The sequence below is a fragment of the Ixodes scapularis genome, unplaced genomic scaffold (assembly GCF_016920785.2).
Source record: "Ixodes scapularis isolate PalLabHiFi unplaced genomic scaffold, ASM1692078v2 PGA_scaffold6__148_contigs__length_123643588, whole genome shotgun sequence".
Classification (NCBI taxonomy): Eukaryota; Metazoa; Arthropoda; class Arachnida; order Ixodida; family Ixodidae; genus Ixodes; species Ixodes scapularis.
In genome coordinates this window covers 46,192,701-46,212,615 of record NW_024609881.1, presented here as the reverse complement: position 1 = coordinate 46,212,615, position 19,915 = coordinate 46,192,701, and the positions used below count along the sequence as shown (strand labels likewise).

The 19,915-nt window shown below is 48.7% G+C and overlaps 1 protein-coding gene across 1 annotated transcript; it reads right to left on the bottom strand.

Moving 5' to 3' along the window:
* Positions 1 to 736: 736 nt before the first annotated feature.
* LOC120837394 (uncharacterized protein K02A2.6) lies at positions 737 to 4,952 on the bottom strand. Its single transcript, XM_040499596.1, has 3 exons — positions 3,327 to 4,952; positions 2,369 to 2,535; positions 737 to 1,772 (listed from the first exon to the last, which is right to left on the bottom strand). Exons 1-3 carry the CDS (start codon positions 4,950 to 4,952, stop codon positions 1,688 to 1,690), a joined length of 1,878 nt encoding a protein of 625 aa, XP_040355530.1. The 3' UTR covers positions 737 to 1,687.
* Positions 4,953 to 19,915: the final 14,963 nt, after the last annotated feature.

Sequence of the window (19,915 nt, the reverse complement as noted above, 5' to 3'; positions counted from 1 at the left end):
AGCGTCTGCTCGCCGTTTTTTCGCCTTACATTTACGGAGTAGGCAGTGAGCCCGGAGGAGGTGGGTGTCAGATTTGTAGCGTCTGCTTGTCGTTCTTTTGCCTTGTATTTACGATGTAGGCAGTGAGCGCGGAAGCGGTGGGTGTCGGATTTGTAGCGTCTGCTTGTCGTTCTTTTGCCTTGTATTTCTCGACCGCTATAGATAGAGCTTGAAATGTGGAATTTCAGAACCAAAGCACATATTCGCGATGCACCTACGTTGTTGGTAAACCTCCAGGCGGCTCCGTAATGGGCCGGCTCGCTCGAAGCAACGTATCAGCAGAAACTCTCAAGAAGGTGCAGTTAAAGGTAGCGCTCAATCTTGAATCGCGTCTCACGCGCTCGCGCGCTCCAACCTTGAAAGTGTGCTTTCTTAAGCCCGGCTCAGCTGTTACGCTGCATTCCAGCAAGCTGGCCCTGGGCAGCGGTCCTTCCGTGCGCTCTAATTTTCTCTCCCGAGCTGTTTCCAAAAAAAAAAAAGAGCCTTCCTTTTGCGAAAGCGCTCTAGAGCAGCAGACGTTGCCACTGCGATGTCTTCGGCAGTGAGAAATGATTCAGCGGTATGCGAGGCGTCAGCCCGAAAATTCGAAAGATCCAACATAGGAAAACGTGAGATATCAACTTGCCTTGTTGAGGCAGCTTCATTTTGTTACCGCGAGTAAAGCCTAGCTCCACTTGTCTCGAAGTGTTTCAATTCACGTCCTTTATTTATATTAGAATCACTTCGAAAATAAAAGCAATATATACAACACTTATTTACAGCGTTGTTTGATTTGCAACACAACAATGACTGATAAAATAGTTACGGTACCCCTTTTAGACGAACAAAAAAATTACAAGGTTAACAGAAGGCATGATGATCAGTTCAAAATATTTACACTGTGTATATGTTGGATATGTACAGTGCTAATCAGACTTGTCTATAACGCGCGAGCGTGCGGCTTTCTCCGGGGAGCGCTAGACTGGTGACATTCCCGGAAACTAAGCTAGTCACGTGGCGCAACATGGAAGGGCCCGCTCAGGGGGGTGTCCTGCCAACTCTATCAACTGGCGGCGAACGCGCAAGGCTGCTCGCACGCTTTTTACAAACATCATTACTCGAACAACAAACAAGCTAAAGCATGAAGGCGTATCAACGATGTCGCCATCAAAAAACAAAAATATATCATAAAGCACTTTACTTTTATCGCGTAGCAAGCTGATAGAGTGGTGCTACGACGCGTCCGAACGGAGACATGCTGGGTTGTGAACAACGTTTATTGTCAGGGACGTGATAATATAGGCAGCCGATGCTTCGGGTGCAGAAAGGGTGGTGATAAGAATGATAAGTACATTGGAGGATGATACAAAGTTTCCAAGAGTCATGACACAGCTCTGATACAGCATTCCTTCCCCCTAGGGGCTATAGCGATCTACAGGCTTCCTTTCTCTGGTTGACCTTCGCAACTCTGGCGGCTGGGTGTTGCTGATGGTTGGTTCTGCAGGTGTTGTATCTTGTACTGCATCTTGTCGAGCGCCTTGCGTTGTCTTTGCCGCTGTCCCTGGTACTTTGAGTGCCAGCGGCTCTCGAAAACGGATCTGGTCAATGTGACGTCGGACTTCTCCCGACGGTGTGTCCACTGGGACCATCCTTGCTCCGGTCGTTGTAGTTACTGTCCCTGGCAACCACCTTTCTCCTTCTCCGAAGTTCCGGGCCCAAACTGGATCTCCGGGCCACAGCTTGCTACGGGGTTCCTGCAAAGGCACCAATGAAGCACCAGGATACGGCAGGCAGGCGTCTAGACGAGATCTGATCTGGTAGCCTAGCAGTCGTTGTGATGGCGAAGAACCGTCAGCCAAAGGAGTTCGGCGGTACGCGAATAATATTTTAGCCAAACGCGTAGCAAGGTTACCATGCGTGACCTTTTTTAGACCATCCTTAATCGTCCTGACTGCTCTTTCTGCTAGCCCGTTGGACTGAGGGTGGTATGGAGCAGTGCGTAGATGTTCTGCGTTATTTCCCGCGAGGAATCGAGAGAACGATTCTGCCGTAAATTGAGTCCCGTTGTCTGTCACGATAGTCTTCGGTATCCCAAAATGGCTGAACATTTCGCGCACAGCTGCTATTGTAGAATCGGCAGTCGAATTCTTCATGGCCACCGCCTCTATCCACTTTGAGTGAGAGTCCACTGCAATTAATATCATGGCGTCCGACACCGGTCCCGCGAAATCCAGGTGTAATCGCGACCACTTTTCTCCCGTCTCCGGCCACTTCACCGGAACATATGATGGCGGCATCGGCCGTGCCTGGATACACGCACTGCAACTCCGGGAAAGATGTTCAATCTCACCATCGAGCCCTGGCCACCAAAGAAGTGTCCGCGCGACCGCATTCATCGCCGATGCTCCTTGATGGGTCTCGTGCAGCATTTTTAGCATCGCTCCACGTGCTGTCTGTGGCACGACGACCCGGTGCCCCCAGTAGAGCAAACCCTGGGCTACGGTGAGTTCCAACTTCCTGTGAAAGAAGGGTTGCATTTGTGGGTCGTCATCCTCTAGGTGCTTTGCCCATCCGTGCAGCACATAGTCTTTCACCCTGGACAGTAGCGGGTCCTCCGAGGTTAGTGACCGCAATCGTTGTGCCGACAGAATAGTATCATCGAGTTGGTTAACTGAAAGCACATATTCTGGCAGCTCGTCCGTCTCCTTGTCAGGAACATTTATCGGTAAACGACTCAGTGCATCAGCGTTCTGGTTCTGGGGCCCCGGCTTGTATTTTATCTTGTACTGATATGCCCCTAGCAGTAACGCCCAGCGCTGAATTCTGGCCGCCGCCATGACAGGTGTAGGTCTGTCCTCCCTCAGCAACCCTACCAAGGGCTTGTGGTCGGTAACGAGCGTGAAGTCCCGCCCCAACAGATAATCTCTAAATTTGGTTACCCCAAACACTAGGGCTAATGCTTCACGCTCAAGTTGCGAATAATTTCTTTCCGCCTTTGATAGCGTCCGGGACCTGAATCCTATTGGTCTGTCAACGTGTCCGAAACTATGGGACAACACAGCCCCTACCCCATAAGGCGACGCGTCACACTCGAGACGTAAAACTTTGGACGGGTCAAAATGCGTAAGAACATCTGCCGTACATAACACCCGCTTGGCCTTTCTGAAAGCATGCTCCTCTGCTTGGTCCCATTTCCAGCGTTGATTCTTCTCTAGAAGGTTGTACAGTGGCGCCAAGAGGGTAGCCATGTTGGGCAGAAACTTGCTGTAGTAGGTCAAAAGTCCTATGAAAGAGCGGAGTTCACTTACGTTCTTCGGGCTCCTTGCTTCCATTATAGCCGCCAGGTTCTTTTCCGTAGGGTGTAGGCCGTCCTTGTTGATGCGGTGCCCGAGATAGCAGACTTCGTCCTGCCAGAAGTTACACTTCCCTCTGTGCAGCTTGACTCCGTTCTCCTTGAAACGCTGCAGCACCTGCTTGAGCACGCTCCTGTCTTCCTTTCTTCTCTCCGAGACAATGACGTCATCGAGATACGCTTGTACGCCGTGTATTCCTCGCAGCAGGCTCTCCATCTTGCGCTGGAAGATAGCGGGTGCGGAAGAAATACCGAATGGCAGCCGGTTGAAACAGAAGAGACCACGGTGCGTGTTGATGACGGTTAACTTCTTGGATTCGTCATCGAGTGGCACCTGATTGTACGCATGTCGAAGGTCCAACGTACTGTACCTGTCGCCCCCATTGAGTGCCGCGAACAGGTCGTCGATTACGGGGAGTGGATATTGCTCGGTGCAGCAGGCTGAGTTCACGGTCAACTTAAAATCGCCGCAAATTCTTATGGTCCCATCCTTTTTTAGGACAGGGACAATTGGTGTGGCCCAGTCCGCGTGAGGAACCGCAGAGATAACACCGTTTTTGACAAGTCTGTCCAGTTCATTAGACACTTTGTCACGCATGGCGTATGGCAGAGGCCTGGCCTTGAAAAACTTGGGTGCAGTTCCTTCTTTCACATATAGATGCGCTGGCAGGCCTTTGAGCAAACCCAGTCCGTCACTGAACAACTCCTCGTATTCTGACAGTAGTTCTTTCAGCTCGACGTCCTGCGCGGTTTCGGTTGCCGCCGTTAACTTCAAAACAGGTGTTCCAAGACAGTTCAACTTTTGTATTAAGTCGCGTCCACATAAACTTGGACCTGCGCAGTCTAGGATTGTCAGTGTCGCCGTCACCTCTTGGTCACAATACTTGACGGCAAGCGTAAGCTTACCAGCCACCGGCAGCTTCCCCAGGTAGCATGACAACTTCAGTCTCGAACGTTCCATCTTCGGCCAGCCATGGCAGTGCCTGTCATATACGTCCCTTGAGATTACGCAGACCGGCGAACCTGTATCCACCTCCATGACGATGTCGGCGCCACCCCAACAAAATTTCCTGCGCACAGGTGCAACCAACTGTTCGTCTGTTGAGAGATACGACTTCAAGGTCAACAGCTGCAGTGACATGTTGCTCTCATCGCTGCTGGCTTCGTTTCCGTGTATCGCACAAGCTTTGGCTTGTTTCCTGGTTTCCGTGCGACACATTCGGGCTGCATGACCTTTCTTTCCACACTGGAAGCACTTCATGTTCATGAACCGGCATGTTTCTGTTCCGTGCGCTGCGTTCCCGCATCTTCCGCACAAGTTAGCTTGCACGCGAGAACCTTTATCTGTTTTCCTGAAGTTGAATCTTCGCATTTTTTCGGTGAGCGCGTTCAAGGCTGGGGCTGGTTCCTCTGCCGGCTCCGGTTGCTTAATTTCTTGCGCGCCTTGCGTGGCTGCTCCAGCGGCTCGCACGATTCTTTCAGTTTCTTGCGATGTCAGCTTCGGCTGTGCCAGCAGCAGCTTCTGAACATCCGTATCTCGAATGCCGCACACAATTCTGTCTCGAATCATCCGGTCTAGCATGTTTCCAAAATTACATTTGTCAGCTATGCGTCGGAGTTGCACGATAAACTCTTGCGCCGACTCTCCCTCTTTCTGGGTCCGGTGATAAAACTTGAAACTTTCTGCTATTTCGTTTGGTGGTGGCGCGTAGAAATCTTCTAGAATTGTCACGACCTCTTTATAGGTTAATTCGCTCACCTTCCTTTGAGCACATCGGCCACTCAGTACTTCAATTGTTCTTGACCCGAGGGCGGACACCAGCAGGGCTCTTTTCTTGGCGTCCTCCTTGATTTCGTTTCCTTCGAAGTACGATTCAATCCGGATGGTGTACGAGGCCCACTTGTCTTTCCCATCGTCGAACTGCGGCACTTGATACGCCATGCTTTACCCAGGGTGGCAATACGCCACTACCCGCGTTGATTCGTTCTCGTCGCCACTGCTATGACGCGTCCGAACGGAGACATGCTGGGTTGTGAACAACGTTTATTGTCAGGGACGTGATAATATAGGCAGCCGATGCTTCGGGTGCAAAACAGAAAGGGTGGTGATAAGAATGACAAGTACATTGGAGGATGATACAAAGTTTCCAAGAGTCATGACACAGCTCTGATACAGCAAGTGGGCAAGACGACACCCCTCAAACGGGCCGTTCCATGTTGCGCCACGTGACTGCTTAGTTTCCGCGAATGCCACCAGTCTAGCGCTCCCCGGAGAAAGCCGCACGCTCGCGCGTTATAGACAAGTCTAACTAGCACTGTACATGCATAATCTGGCTCATTTATCTACTGGCCTTTGAACTGTGTGAGTTTGGTATGCCTTTGCCTTACTTTCTGTTGGTGTAGGTCATCTGTGGTCACCATGCTTATGCTTCGCGGTCTGATGTCCAGGTACTTCTGTACAACAGAACGCATGAGATGTTAGGCGTGGTTCTCCATAGGTTCATTCTCAAACATGTGATCATTTAGTGAGCTAAAGATGTATTTGCCAATGAAGCGTTTAAGAATATTACACAGCATCTTTTCATCAAAACTTCTTGGTGCAGTCGAAGATTGTTTCAAAGTGGCACGGAGGCCGATCTCACATTCTCGACATACTTCCAAGACACCTGCAGATGGACAAAGCAAGTCTTCCGCTGTGTTCCGCTGCAAAAATGAATGCGCTGGATCCCTTTCAGGAGCTGCTGTCACTGCGGCGACACATTCTGTGCACCTCAGTTTTGGAGGAGGAACCGAACTACAAAGCCAGCTATGTACACAACGGCCCTCTGCGACAGTTCCGAGATATGTCTTGGGTCTGAAAGATAGTCATTATCAAGAAGATCATCATCACCACGCCCCACATCTTCACCATCGTCAATTAGACTTCTTCTAACAGTGGTCCAGTTCAGAACTTCGACAGAATTTACATCTGTTGCGCTTGTGACATGCAAGATCTTGACCTGTTCAAGTGCAAGGGAATTACCTGATGTGAGGTCTTTAACCTCGTTTAACACAATCAGTCTCTTGAAAACAGCAGCAAACCGCCGTGTTGTTGGGTTGTCATTGCTCCTTGCGTGGGACCTCATCACTCCAAAAAAAGTTCGAGATGGTCTTGGCTGAACTTGTATGTTGGAAGGTATGTCATCAGTGAAGTGTCTTCGACGACATGCTTGTAAAGGTCAAGGACGCTGCGAATGCATACTAGAAAGCGAATGAATCCAGTTTTTCTGTTCGTTTCAGTCATCAGAACTCCATCAACACATTCTTGCAGAGACGAGAAGTAGGATGCAGCATCGTCTAGATAGAACCGGACATCTTCTATATTATCTTTGCACATAGTCTCTTCCACAGCTTCTGGCCGACATGTCCCGAATTCAGGGTGTCGAAGACATTGTTAACATGCCTGATAAACTGCTATGTTGGGCGTGACTGGTATAAGCTGGGAATACCAAGATTGCGGCACTCCGCAATTGCATCGGCAACTGATGTGCTAAATTATTGCGCAGCAAGTGACACCTTCATTGGTTAACTTTTCCAATAAATGTGCGACTTTCTCAGCTTGTTTGCAATGAGCACTCCTTATTTTTGTTTTATATCATGGAGATCTTCCACAAACTTCCATTGGATGAGGCCTTCATCTCTGTCCACAAAAACATGCTGATCAGATAGAGCATTTCTAAGCAATTTTAGCATATGGCAGGGGTCTAAGAAAACAAAAACCGGTTCCTTTGTGTCTGGGTGCCGAATGGTTGTCGCTAATTGGTCAACACCGAAGTTGCACCCCAAGTTGCTCAGCATTGTCAAATTGGCTGGAGCCCCATCACACGTTTGAGACACAACCTTGGCACCATTCTCATGGGACAACGTGAGGGTTTGTTTGACAAGGTTGGCTCGCTGCTCTCCTCCGATTCCATCCACAAGAAAATATCCCAGAGGAAGTTTCCACTGACCATTCAGCCCCACAGTGATGAAAACAAAGGCCTCTTTCGCAACAGGCAGTGAATCGTCACTGATAGCCGCACCCATGTCCTCATACCCATGAAACTTTTGTCCATCCCATTCCACATGGCGTCTCACAGCCATCTCATCAACCATTAGAGCACAAACTGTTGGTTTCCCAGATGCCGTGTTCTGTGCCACCCTGAGCTGCAGAACAGCGAGAGCTTCCTTTGAGAATCCAGCTTCTCCATTTATACTCTCGTACCACTTGCCTAGGGTTCGTGGATGCGGAAGGCACGTGTCGAAGACCTGCCGGACATAAGTGTATGCTCTTGGGGAGTAAACATGCAGGGTGAGTGCAAATGCTCGCAGTTCAGGTGAGTACTGGACTGGCCGAGGCACACCCTTCTTTTGTGCAACCTGACGCATCAGATCTTTGTTCACTCCGGCAAGGCTTTGAAGCACCGATAAGTTTTCATCAATCAGTAAGCTGTTTTTTGACAGATCATCAATAATGTCTTGCATTCGAGCTATTTTCTTTGTGAGGCGGCGCTGTGCTTGCTGAAGCGTCTTGATTTTCGTTTTGCTCGCTGTTTGCAGGCTACAGCAGCGCCTAACCTCCTTTCGATAGAAGGCCTTTTCAGGTGTGTCGTCAGAAGGTTGGCCCTACAATGACATATATGGCATGTTATATTTACGCTGCCTTTCGATATGAAAGCTCTGCAAGGAAACCTCTATCTGCTACCAAATTCAGGCAGCGTATGTCAAACCTGTACAAAATTGAGAACATTTTTTTTTTTTTTACCGTGGGTATCTTATATTTTTTAAGTCACGCATGCTTTGTTAGTAGATGCATGCTATCAAAGGTAAATAATAAAGAATGGATTGTTCATTTCTTCGCATGAAATCTCAGCAGCAATGTCGCAGTTCACCGAGTCGTGACAGAAACTAGAATGAGCTCGCCTTTTGGTTGCAGGCATTCGTTTCCATTTTGTCTTCCTTGTTTTTATTGATTGGCATCTTCTGCATTCTCGTGGGCGCAATAATCACCCTAGTGAAAGCAAGTTCTGATTTTCGTGCAAGTTATGCAGTTGGTAACAGGCAAGTGTTAGAGCCCCTTTGTTGATTAACCTTTTACACAAATACCCCTCCGCCCCAGTTGGCAGTTGATTACCAGCAAAGACCCGAGCAGGGTAAATTGAAAAATAAACCATTGCTCTTGCCCTGCCACCAACTGTGTTAGTGCAGATAATCGCAAAGAATCACACACCTCGCACAATATTGGTGCGGGAAATCAACTTTTATTGATCACATTTGTCGGCACGAAATCATCTGGCTAAAATCGCAATGCGTGAGCAATTTCATTGATTATAAAATTTCTTCACAATGACGGATCAGTTACCTAGTCAGAGTTGTTGATTTTATTAACAGTCAAATAGTGACAAAATGAAATCATTAGAGGATACTGCATCGAACATTTTGAGAAATATTAAGTCATAAGAAGTAAAAACAATACTTGCAGGTAATATGCGATTTCCTCTAGCGCGAAAGTTTTGCTCACCTCCAATCTTGAGTGGCCCTCGTCAGAAACATTTATGAGACTGGAATGTACCGTCAGGTTCTGCATAGAAACAAAGAGCTCAAGCCTAGTTATGTTTCACCGTTACGATGAAGCGGTTCATTACCGAGCTTGTCGAAGACACTGACAAGTCTATATCCAGTGTGCTGGACTCTGGAGGTACCTAAAACAGAGTGGATGCAATTAAGAAAGAACAAACAACTGGGAATTATACTAATCACACTAACTAAAACATTATGCTCGCCTCTGTCCTGAAAGCACTGCTACCAGGCACACCCTCCACAAAACGGGAATATGTTGCTAGTTCCTGCATTGATAGTCAGAGCTCAGCAAGTTTAGACTTTGTACACAAAGCTGGAATATATGCTAACAAAATAGGCAGCTCATTACTGTCGTAATTAAGAAACTCCGTTTGAGTCAATTATTTACTCACTCAGACATCCGAGCAGAAGACTATACATACAAGACCAAAAGCATTGCGTTCCAATCGTCATACACACATCGTCCTCGTCGTTTTCTAATCAGTCCCAGCTCGCGCAACAACACAACAGTACAGCGGTGCGCCCTTTTAGTGGCAGCACCGATTACAATCAAATGCATGGCACGCGCGATCAATGCAGGAAAACAAAGCCCGTGGCGATACGACACCGCGAATATAAGTAATGCTCTGACACAACACTTCCCCCCAAACAAGATTAAAACTTCTCGTACATAAGCCGATCCGGCTTGCTCGTCGCCCGAGTGCTACGCCTAGGCACTACAGGTGACGATTTATCAACCGGTCCCAGTGATGAGGCCATTTGAGTATTGCGCGGCGACACTTGCTCTGCACTTACATCAACTACAGACTGTGTTCGATCAGGTTCGACATGACGCTCGTCTTTTGGCGTGTCACTACCATGCGGCAATTCCATGTGACAATCGGACATTTCGGCTGAATCATCAGGCACCAGGGACGAACGTGGCAGATGATCTGCATGTACGAACCGTATTCGTCTGTCTACAAAGACGAAGTACGTCATGGTCGATTTCACTTCCGTGATTTTTCCTGGAAGCCCTTTCACAAGTTCATCACGCACAGTAGTACGAGTACGCGATCACCTACGGAAAATACTCTCGCTGTGCCTCGGCGCTAGTTCGCGCTACACACCTCCTTCTCAGACTTTGCTTTTATTACTGCCTCCATGTTTGACTTTATCAAAGACAGCCTTGTACGAAGTTTACGTTTCAAGAGCAGTTCGGCAGGAGTCTTCCCCGTGAAGGTGTGAGGCGTTGTTCTGTACGCGAACAGAAAGTTATCAACCCTGTGCTGAAAGGACCTCGGACTTTTGCTTCGTTCATCCTCTAATAACTGCTTCAGCAGCGACAGCTTTACCGTTTGAACTGCGCGTTCTGCTGAGCCGTTCTATTGGGGATGGTACGGAGGGGTCCGAGTATGCTTTACTCCGTTTGCCGAAAAGAAATCATCGAACTCTTTCGCTCGGAACTGTGGTCCGTTCTCTGAAACACCCTCAGTTGGAATGCCGTGGCGTGCAAACAATGACCGGACTGTTTTGACACTTTTCTCTGCAGTCGTCGATGTCATTATTATTTCCTCTAGCCATCTAGAGTACGAGTCGACAGCAACTAGAAACAACTTGCCTTCCTTTTCAGCGAAGTCAAGATGCATCCTTTCCCAACTGTTTGTGCACCACTTCCAAGGTGTCAGGGGTGTGGCATGCTCAGCAGATCTTACGCTTTGACAAATTTCACACTGTTTCACAGCCTGCTCAAAGCGACTGTCGACCTTAGGCCACCACACCATTGACCTTGCAAGTGACTTCATTTTGGTTACGACAATATGTTGTTCATGCAACAATGACACTACTTCACTTTCGAGAGATTTCGGAATCACCACTTTGTTAGCCCAAACTAGGCAACCGTCATTCACGGAAAGTTCAAATCGCCTTACGAAGAAAGGCTGGTATTTATCGTCTACAGCCTGAGGCCAGCCACGCCACGTCATCTCGCGTACCACGCTCAGGACCAGGTCTTTCGTTGTTTCTTGCTCAATATCTTTTGCAGTTATCGGCAGTTTTTGACAGGCGAAAAGTGAAAAAAATTCCTCTGCCTCGTCCATTGTATCTGACAGTGGTAGGCGCGACAAGCCATCGGCGTTGCTGATCATTTTCCTGCTTTGTAAAGAATACGAAACCGATAATTCGCTAGAAACAGGACCCAGCGATGCACTCGAGCTGCAGCTACCGCACTTGTGTGATGTTTGACATCGAAGATCACAGTGTCTGGCTGGTGATCTGTGATGACGTTGAAGTTGCGGCCATAGAGGTACATATGGAATTTCTTAATTCCAAATACAATGGCTAGAGCTTTTTTTTCAATGTGCGCATAGTTACGCTCAGCAGGGGTCAAGGATCGTGACGCGAACGCAATTGGTCGTTCTACCCCGTCTACGATGTGCGACAGTACTGCACCCAAGCCGTAACATGATGCATCATACGTCAACTGAATTGGTTTCGTTACGTCATACAGTTCTAAGACCGCGTCTTGGCTTAGCAACTGTTTACATCGCTCAAAACTTTCGTCACATTGACTTGACCAGTTCCATATGTTGCCCTTACGCAGCAGCTGGTGCAGGGGTTCTAGCACATTTCCTAGGCTAGGCAAAAATTTGGCATAAAAATTTACCATGCCCAAAAATGCCTTTAGCTTTGTCACGTTGTTGGGTTTAGGCGCTTCTCGAGTCGCCTTCACCTTGTCTGGTGTGGGATGTAGGCCATGCATGTCGAGTTCGTGTCCCAGGTACTGGACTCTTTCCTGCAAGAACTTGCATTTCGCCACATTTATGCGGACACTGTGCTCACCCAACGTCTGAAGCACTTGTTCGGTTCGGCGTTACCACTCTGCTTAGTCATTGCCAGCCATCAGCACGTCGTCTAAGTAACTAGCTGTGCCAGGCATGTTTTGCAAAACCTGGTCCATTACAGCCTGAAACATAGCGGGTGCGCTTGCTACGCCATACGGTAATCGCCGAAACCTAAACAGTCTCATGTGCGTATTAATCGTGAGCAACGCTTGTGCCCGCTCGTCCTGTTCGAGCTGCAGGTAGGTCTTTGACAGGTATAGGACGGTGAACACGGTTCCTCCAACCAGCGACGCGAAGATGTCCTCTGGAAGTGACAGCGGATAGTGGTCCACTTCAATTCTCTGATTTACAGTGACTCTGTAATCCCCACATAGCCTTAGCTCTTTTCTGTTTTTCTTGGGCACGATAACTAGCGGCGTGGCCCAAGCAGTATGCCTGACCCGATGCGTGACACCAGCTTTTTCCAAATCCTTTAGTTCTTTTTCCACTTGCTCGCTCAAGGCATATGGTACGGGTCTCGCCTTACAAAAGACTGGATTCGAATTCTCTTTCGTTACAATGCTTCCTGTGATCGCGGTACTGCTCTTTTAGTCGTTTTTCTGCATCCGCAGTTTCCATCTGCCCGACTTCTTGCACGTTCAGCACAACTTCGTATTGCAACCGTTGAACGGCGTCATGCAGATTTATCTTGATTTTTGGAAGCCAGTCACGACCCAGGGGAGTCGGCATGCGTGCTCCTTTTTTCATGTTTTGCAATCAGCAGGGGCAGGTGGTAACTTTGGTCACCGTAGCGTACCTCAACCTGAGCTACTCCCTTTACGGCAATAGGGGTACCATTGTACACTCCGAGATTAACGTCCTCATTTCGGTATGTTAATTTAAGGAAGTTCTCGCCGAAGTCTTTCTCTGACATAATCGTCACAGCCATTTGAGGCCAGCAATAAGTTGATCACGGAGAGCTTCTTCCAAGAAACTCCCAAACGAGCACGTCATGGCGAGTCTTTAGCTCGACCATAAACTGTGCGATGCTTTCGCTCGACTCCTGGTTTCGTCGATAGAAGCGATAGCGTTCAGGGACGATTGAACGTTTTGGCGCGTAGTGCTGTTGTAGCACTGCCACAGCCTCTTCATACTTAACTTGGGTTGGCGTCTTTGGCAGTAGCAGATTGCGCAGTGTTACGTAGGCCTTTTCCCCTTGAAGTGTTAAGAAGACTTGCAACTTTTTGCTTGCGTCGATTCCATTTGCGTTTACAAACATCTCGAACCGTTCGATGTAGACATCGATGTTGCCGGAGTCGGGGCAGAACTCTGGCAGCCTTCCTAGGGTGGTAGTCATTGTTGGCGTCTTCAGTTTATCCCATCCTCGTCACCATTTGTTGTAATTAAGAAACTGCGTTTGAGTCAACCATTTACTCACTCAGACATCCAAGCAGAAGACTATACATATATGGCCAAAAGCATTGCGTTCCAGTCGTCATACACACGTCGTCCTCGTCGTTTTCTAATCAGTCCCAGTTCGCGCAACAACAAAACAGTACAGCGTGTGGTGGGTGGCCTTACTGCATGCCCATCCGCGTACATTATAGAGGAAATGCTGGAAAAAGGGTAGCTGTCCCGTACAGACACTTCGTGCAGCCGTCTGTAATCTACGCAGAGTCTGGCAGTTCCATCTTTTTTCGGAGCGAGAACCACAGGAAATGCCGAAGTGCTCTTTGACTCACGTACTGCGCCGGTGTCCAGCATCTCCTGAAGGGCCAGGTCCAGGAGTTCTCTTTTCTGCACGCTGATGGAGCGTGGATTGCACCTCCAAGGCGGTGCGTTACCGGTTTCAATCCGATGCAGCAGGATATCTGTCTTTCCTGGTCGCTCCGTGAACATCGGAGAGAACGGCCGCAGGACGTCCTCCAGCTGTCTCTTCTGGAGGTCAGTGCCCGGACACTTCTGTAGGGTATCCGAGGTTTCGGATGGTAGGGCAGCTGCAGACGTTGTGAAGTGGGCTGGGAGGGTTGGGTCAGTGATGCAGTTCGCTCGTCTGGTGAACGGAGTTAGGTCCGCCTGGTTTCCCAGTCGATAGCCGCCACCAGGAAAGTCGAGCATCATGCTGACGCCTGCGATAAGTCGAGCAGGAACCGCCACCAGGAAAGTCGAGCATCATGTTGACGCCTGCGATAAAATCTCGACCCAAGATCACGGGCACAGCGAGTCCCGGGAGATACAGAAAGCGCTGACGCCGTTTCTTCTCATTAGATGAAATTTTAAGCCTTACGGCTCCGTCCGCCGATTTTGTTGACCCGGAGGCTAACTGCAGACATGTGTCTGCCGAACGAAAGTTTTTTTTTTTTTTTTTTTTTTTGCATAGTTTATAGGCAGCGTCCCCTATAAGCGAGATAGCAACCCCGGTATCCAAAAGCGCGGCAAAAGGAAAACCGAGCAAAGTGATCGTCATGCGTGGCTCGATCATTTCTCTGTTAGGCTGAATACGACATACCGATGGAACAAGTGACGCTGCGTGCGTGATCCCGGCTGCGATAGCGGCCATCAGCGGCTCTGCAGTGGGGCTCATTGCCGCCGGCCGCAATCGTTTCCCGATTGGGATGCCACGTGACCTTCCGGATTTTCACGGCCCATAGGCGCGCGAGGGTTGACCGGATTTCCAGAATCCCACCGCTCACTTCCAGCCCTTCCGCCATTTGTTTCGTTCTGCCTCGGGTTTGTATTTGGGCACCCTCTTTGGAAGTGGCCGCATTGTCCACAGTTGCGGCATTGGTCCGAATACCTGCTTGAGTCGCCGGCACCAGGGTGCTCTTCGGACGTCCTCCAGTGACCCCGCATTGAACTAAAACTGGAGCGCCTCCGGCTGCTTTGATTTGGCACTCTGTGCCGGTCCCGTGGAGGTCTTAGAGCCGGGATTGCCTCGGGGCCCTGCCAAGCACATGCGGGTTCGAGAGAGTTTGCGGCCCAAGGCAATGGGAGATAGCTCTTCTGAGCGAGGAAGATATCCTCTGCGCTGCGGGCATGCCGGGCTAGCTCTTCAATGGTCTCAAAGGTGCGGCCGTGTAGGTATACGTGGTACTTTGAGTGACATTGTCTGAGGACCCGAGCTATAATCTCCGACTCGAAGGCATTAGGTTGTGCCCTTCGTGTGAGCTCCTGCAATGCGCGAACATACTGAACCAGGCTTTCGTTCGGATGTTGCGTTCGGGACTTGAGTTCTTTCAAGATTTGTAACTCGTAACCAGGTGGCAGGAACTCTGCTCGGAATTGCCGCTCGAACTCCGCTAGGCTGGTGAACGTAGGTTGCAGCCTTAACCAGCACGCAGCACTAGACTTTAGAGCGAGTGGGAGTATTCAGCTTATCACGAGGGATTCTGAGGCGCCTGAGGCGGCTTTGTAGACGTCGAGCTCACCCAGAAAGTCGGCGACTGACTTGACGTCGTTGTAGCCAGTGCACACCGGTACCGTCAGCTGGGGACGCAGCTCCGGCTCACGTGACTGCTGCACGGCGAGACGCTGTGTGACCGCATCACACATGGCTGCCACCTTCAATAGCAATTCCGCCTGCGCATCCGCCGTGCCTGCTCAGGGATCCACGCTTGCTCCAGGCTTTTCGCCATTCTTCGTCTCGGACCGTAGTGTGGGAGACATGGCGGGAAAAAAACAGAAACGCCAAGCAGGCAAGAAAACGTGTGCGGCAGCAGGCGGTATACTCCACTCGAGAAAAATAAACACGCCCCTAGAGCGATAAACACGCCCCCGCGTGACTAAGCAATGTTTTGAGGCTCCAATTCAGCGAGCACTCGCGCTCTCGCGAATACCAGCACTACTTGGAAAAGAAACACCGCGGTTGAAAAAACACTTACCGAGAGAAGAAACCCAGCCCCCTGTCGTTCCGACAGAATGGCAGCAAAAGCACGTTGGGCGCCATGTGGTAGGGTGGCCTTGCTGCATGCCCATCCGGGAGGAACACGAAGCCGGGTTGCTATAACGAGAAACTACATTTATTAACGTGACATCAAAGGGTTGTTAGCATAAACGTAAAACATTGCCGGAGCGTTGGAACTGCACGCCTCCGTGACCACGGTCCGTCTTCCTCCTTTCTGTGGGCGTGTGCCCTCTTTTATAGGCTTCTGCGCCTGTCCTACGTGCGCTATTGCGCGCCTCGGCCATTGTCCAGTTTGGGCATTTAGCAGCGGCCTCTGGCCGTGGTGGGAGTCTCTTGCTCCCACAAGCGGTGCGCCCTTTTTAGTGGTAGCACCGATTACAATCAAATGCATGGCACGCGCGATCAATGCAGAAAAACAAAGCGCGTGGCGCAACGACACCGCGAATATAAGTCATGCTATGACACAACAATTACCAAGTCTGTCAACGACATTGAGAGGTCGACATCTTGTGTGCTGGAGGACTCTGGAGGCCTCTGAAAGAAAGTGGAGGCGATTGAGGAAAAACGAACAACTTGCAATTCGTGATACAGCTATTTATGCACAGTAACTAGAAAAATTTCTTACCTCTGTTCTGAAAGCACTGGTACCAGGCATACCCTCCACGAAACTGGAATGTGCTGCCGGTTCCTGGGCATTGATAGTCAAAGCTCAGCAAGTTCAGACTTAGTACGCAAAGCTGGCATATATGCTAACAAATAAGCAGCTCATTACCAAGTGTGTCAAAGACATTGAGAGGCCGACATTGTGTGTGCTGTACTCAGGAGGTGTCTAAAAGAAAGTGGATGTGATTAAGGAAAAACAAACTTACAATTAATTACATACACTAACTACAAAGTTTTCCTCACTTCTGTCCTCGAAGAAGCACTGGTACCAGGCACACCCTCCGAAAAACTGGAATGTTCGGCCGGTTCCTGCAAGGATACAAGGATTCTAGGCATGGCAGGTTTGCACTTTGTACGGATGGTAACAGTGAAGTAACTCATTGCCCAGCTTGCATTAACATGTCAAAGTATGTTGCAGGAGTTGTAGCAAGCTATAGTGCCGACAACCAGGCTGATCCAGAATGTTGAGCAGATCCCAGAACAATCATATTTGAGGATAATTGCATATTTTTCTGATGAGCAATTTTTCTCAGCCAAAGACGTTTCCCGTTCTTACATACATGTAGCCTGCCACAGGCATATAGCCTGTCGTAGGCAAGGAGCGCATTGTAAGGTCCACTTCCAGCATCTGTTCACTGTCTTCAGCTGCACTTCGGCTGTGTGTGTCTTGTGCTATCAAGGCTATTAATCTCGTGCTACAGGCAGAGTTTCCGGTGAACTTTTCACCTATATTCGCATTCGCTTTCTCTTGTGGGGCACTCCTGGCTTGAGATTCGGATTCATGCCAAGACCCTTGGGAGTTCACGGTCATATTGTGAGAAGCTCTTTGCACCATGATCATGTTGATGCTTGCTCAACCTTTGCTACACAAAGTATTAAGTGTGTGGGGATTCTGGCAGCCTGAATATCAACTTTGGCATTGAGGCATCTATTCCAAATTAGCAGTTGATGCCATAAAGCATCTGGCCTCATTAAACAATATCAGGGCTGCAACAATGCTGTGGCAATGTGACCTATGCAGCACACATTTTGCCCAGCCTGACCAGCTAGCATGCACGGGGTGGTACATACTTTTCTTGTGTTCTGCTGAGGAATATCTTGAGTTCAACACTGCGACATCTTCCACCCCATCCCCCCCCCCCCTCCCAGCAAATGATTAGTTGTACTAGGACGGACTGACAAACAGCAGCTGCATTTTTCACTTTGAGTGACATCGCTACGGACCTATGAATGCGCCGAATTACCATTTGAGGCGGCAGCTGTACTGCAAGTACTTTGTATTATTCTTTTGTTGGGACTGTACAAGCATCAAGACAGTGCTTAGAGAGATAAACTAGCTATAGTGAAAAATGCTTCCGAGATATGATATCTGGCACAGGTAAGATGTTTTATATTCCTTTGAAATTTGCTCACTATGAATAAGTCTCCATCGTCTTTAACTTCACCTTTGCAGGTCACCTGCGCACACATAAAATGTGACTTACCGAACAGTACACTAAACTGCAACACTTGAATGAGTTGGGCACTTGCCACTTCCATTTCGACTTCAACGCATGGATAGTCTTCCAACAGTGGCTCAATAGCCTCAACTGCGACAAATCCTATAAAATATGGAAGAATTAGTACAGACGATGCAGTGTGTGGCCGCAGAGACTAATATATGCTGTAGGACATTTCAGAATTAGCCGGCCAGAAAACGTCTACCATCTTTGCTATATTAAGGTGGCGATGCAGGCGAGTTGGTTCATGGCTATAACGAGAAACAGCGCAAAAAACACGCAAAAACAAGTAGAATGAGTGGATGGTACGTCAAATCCTTCTACTTGTTTTTGTGTGTTTTTGCACTGTTTCTCGTTATCTTTGCTAATTACAATATTCAAGAGAATATGAAAATTTTGCTTTCTTACGCCTTTCCATTTATTCTTTTTTTTCAGCTGCTTTACTGTGCATGCACTCACTTCAAATTATATTGTTTTGTTACCATGATGCGTTAACTACATAAAAATTAAAGCCGTGCGGTGAAGTATCTCGTAAGAAACTTAAAATTGTATTCTGCTTTTGTATAGTGCGTGTTCAAAACTATGCAAGCAAAAGGAGTAAACCGATGAGCACGAGGAGCTTCACAGTGGTACATGGTCATCCAGCAGGCTTTCTTTTTTTTGTGTGTGTCATCTAAGAGCCATTTCAGCTTCAAACGTCATATAAATTAAACCTGTTGCATGCTCGCACTTTCATTGCTCGGTATTTTTGATCCGGAATTTTCTCTCTGCCGTGGGGGGCTTGTTCCAAATATGGAAGGGCTGCAGGAAAGGGGTAGAGTCTTACAGGTACTTTGCACAGAAAACAAAAAGGTTAGAAGAGCGGCGGGTTGGGGGGGGGGGGGGGGGGGGGGTTCTGCCTGAGGCGGTGTTTGTTGGGTGTGTGTATATACTGTAAACGACTTAAATCATTTTCACGAGAACCTAATTTTCGCGAATTTCGCGAATCGCCTACAATTCGCGAAAAATAGGTTCCAAGAACAATTCCGGTAAAATGTAAACACATTCGAATCTACACTGAGATCCCACCGCGTCGCCAAAAATTAGAACCCGCGATTTATTCCAAAATAATCAGCTTTGACCTAAATCGCCGCAAAGAGTGAGTCGTTTACAGTATAGTACAAATCACTTGCCGCTTCTGCAGTTGTCCCCGTTATCTCCAGGATCTTGTGTCTCACTTGGTCCACTCTGCGCTTCAGTTTGCTGGAATGAAAAACAAAATTGTCAACACTTTTGATGTGCGATAAACTCATGTGCTAGGGTCATATATAAATATATGCGTATTTTAATTAATTACCTTTGGGAAAAGCACCGATGGCACGGCACTCTTGTTGAGACGACGGACCCCAGTGAAGCTCCGCTCGAAGTCCTCGGACCGAAAGTGCGCCGAGCACACCACGCTATTCTTTGACGGGGTCCAACCACTTCCCGTGTTCAGTGCCTCAACCCATCGGTTGCGACGCATGACGTCGCTCGGGAAGCTGGGAGCATATTCAGCAGTGATATATATTAACTTTGAAGTTGCATCAACAAAGGGTGTACGCACTCACCGATGAAACGAAACAGTGGGCGACTTCTTCAACCGCTCGGACCGATTACTGCAATTTTCTACACTACATAATCCCATCGCGGTTAGGAAACCCAGCAGACGATTCGTCCACAAAATCAAGCGCGACCGCCGCGATCGCAAACACTTTGCAAGGCGACTTCGATGGAGAATACGAATTTGATGTCGTTCTCCGTCGGCAGAATTGCTGCTCAAGCGGTGCTCTGCGTTATCACGCGGATTTCACGCATCGGTGGTTCGCAGACTCCGCATCTCGACGATCTCGGAGATCTCGGACATCGCCGCGCGTTTCGACGGCTCCATAACTCGTAAATACCACCGGACGAGATAGAATTTTATAGTATACCGCCAACCGGCCGACTTCCGGGCCGACTTTTTTTGATGACTAGGCTTCAAATAAATCACGTGTTGCCATCCCCCTGGTTCCACGCCATCAAAACGTGTGTAACCCTGTCGGGAATAAAGGACTGTTGC

Excerpts from the sequence above, each read along its gene's own strand:
- LOC120837394 (XM_040499596.1), bottom strand. The coding sequence starts at position 4,952 with ATGCTAGACCGGATGATTCGAGACAGAATTGTGTGCGGCATTCGAGAT. Across the intron at positions 2,536-3,326 it reads AAGCAAGGAGCCCGAAGAAC|GAAGTTGGAACTCACCGTAG; the intron begins GTAAGTGAACTC and ends CTTCTTTCACAG. Across the intron at positions 1,773-2,368 it reads TTGGTGGCCAGGGCTCGATG|GAACCCCGTAGCAAGCTGTG; the intron begins GTGAGATTGAAC and ends GTGCCTTTGCAG.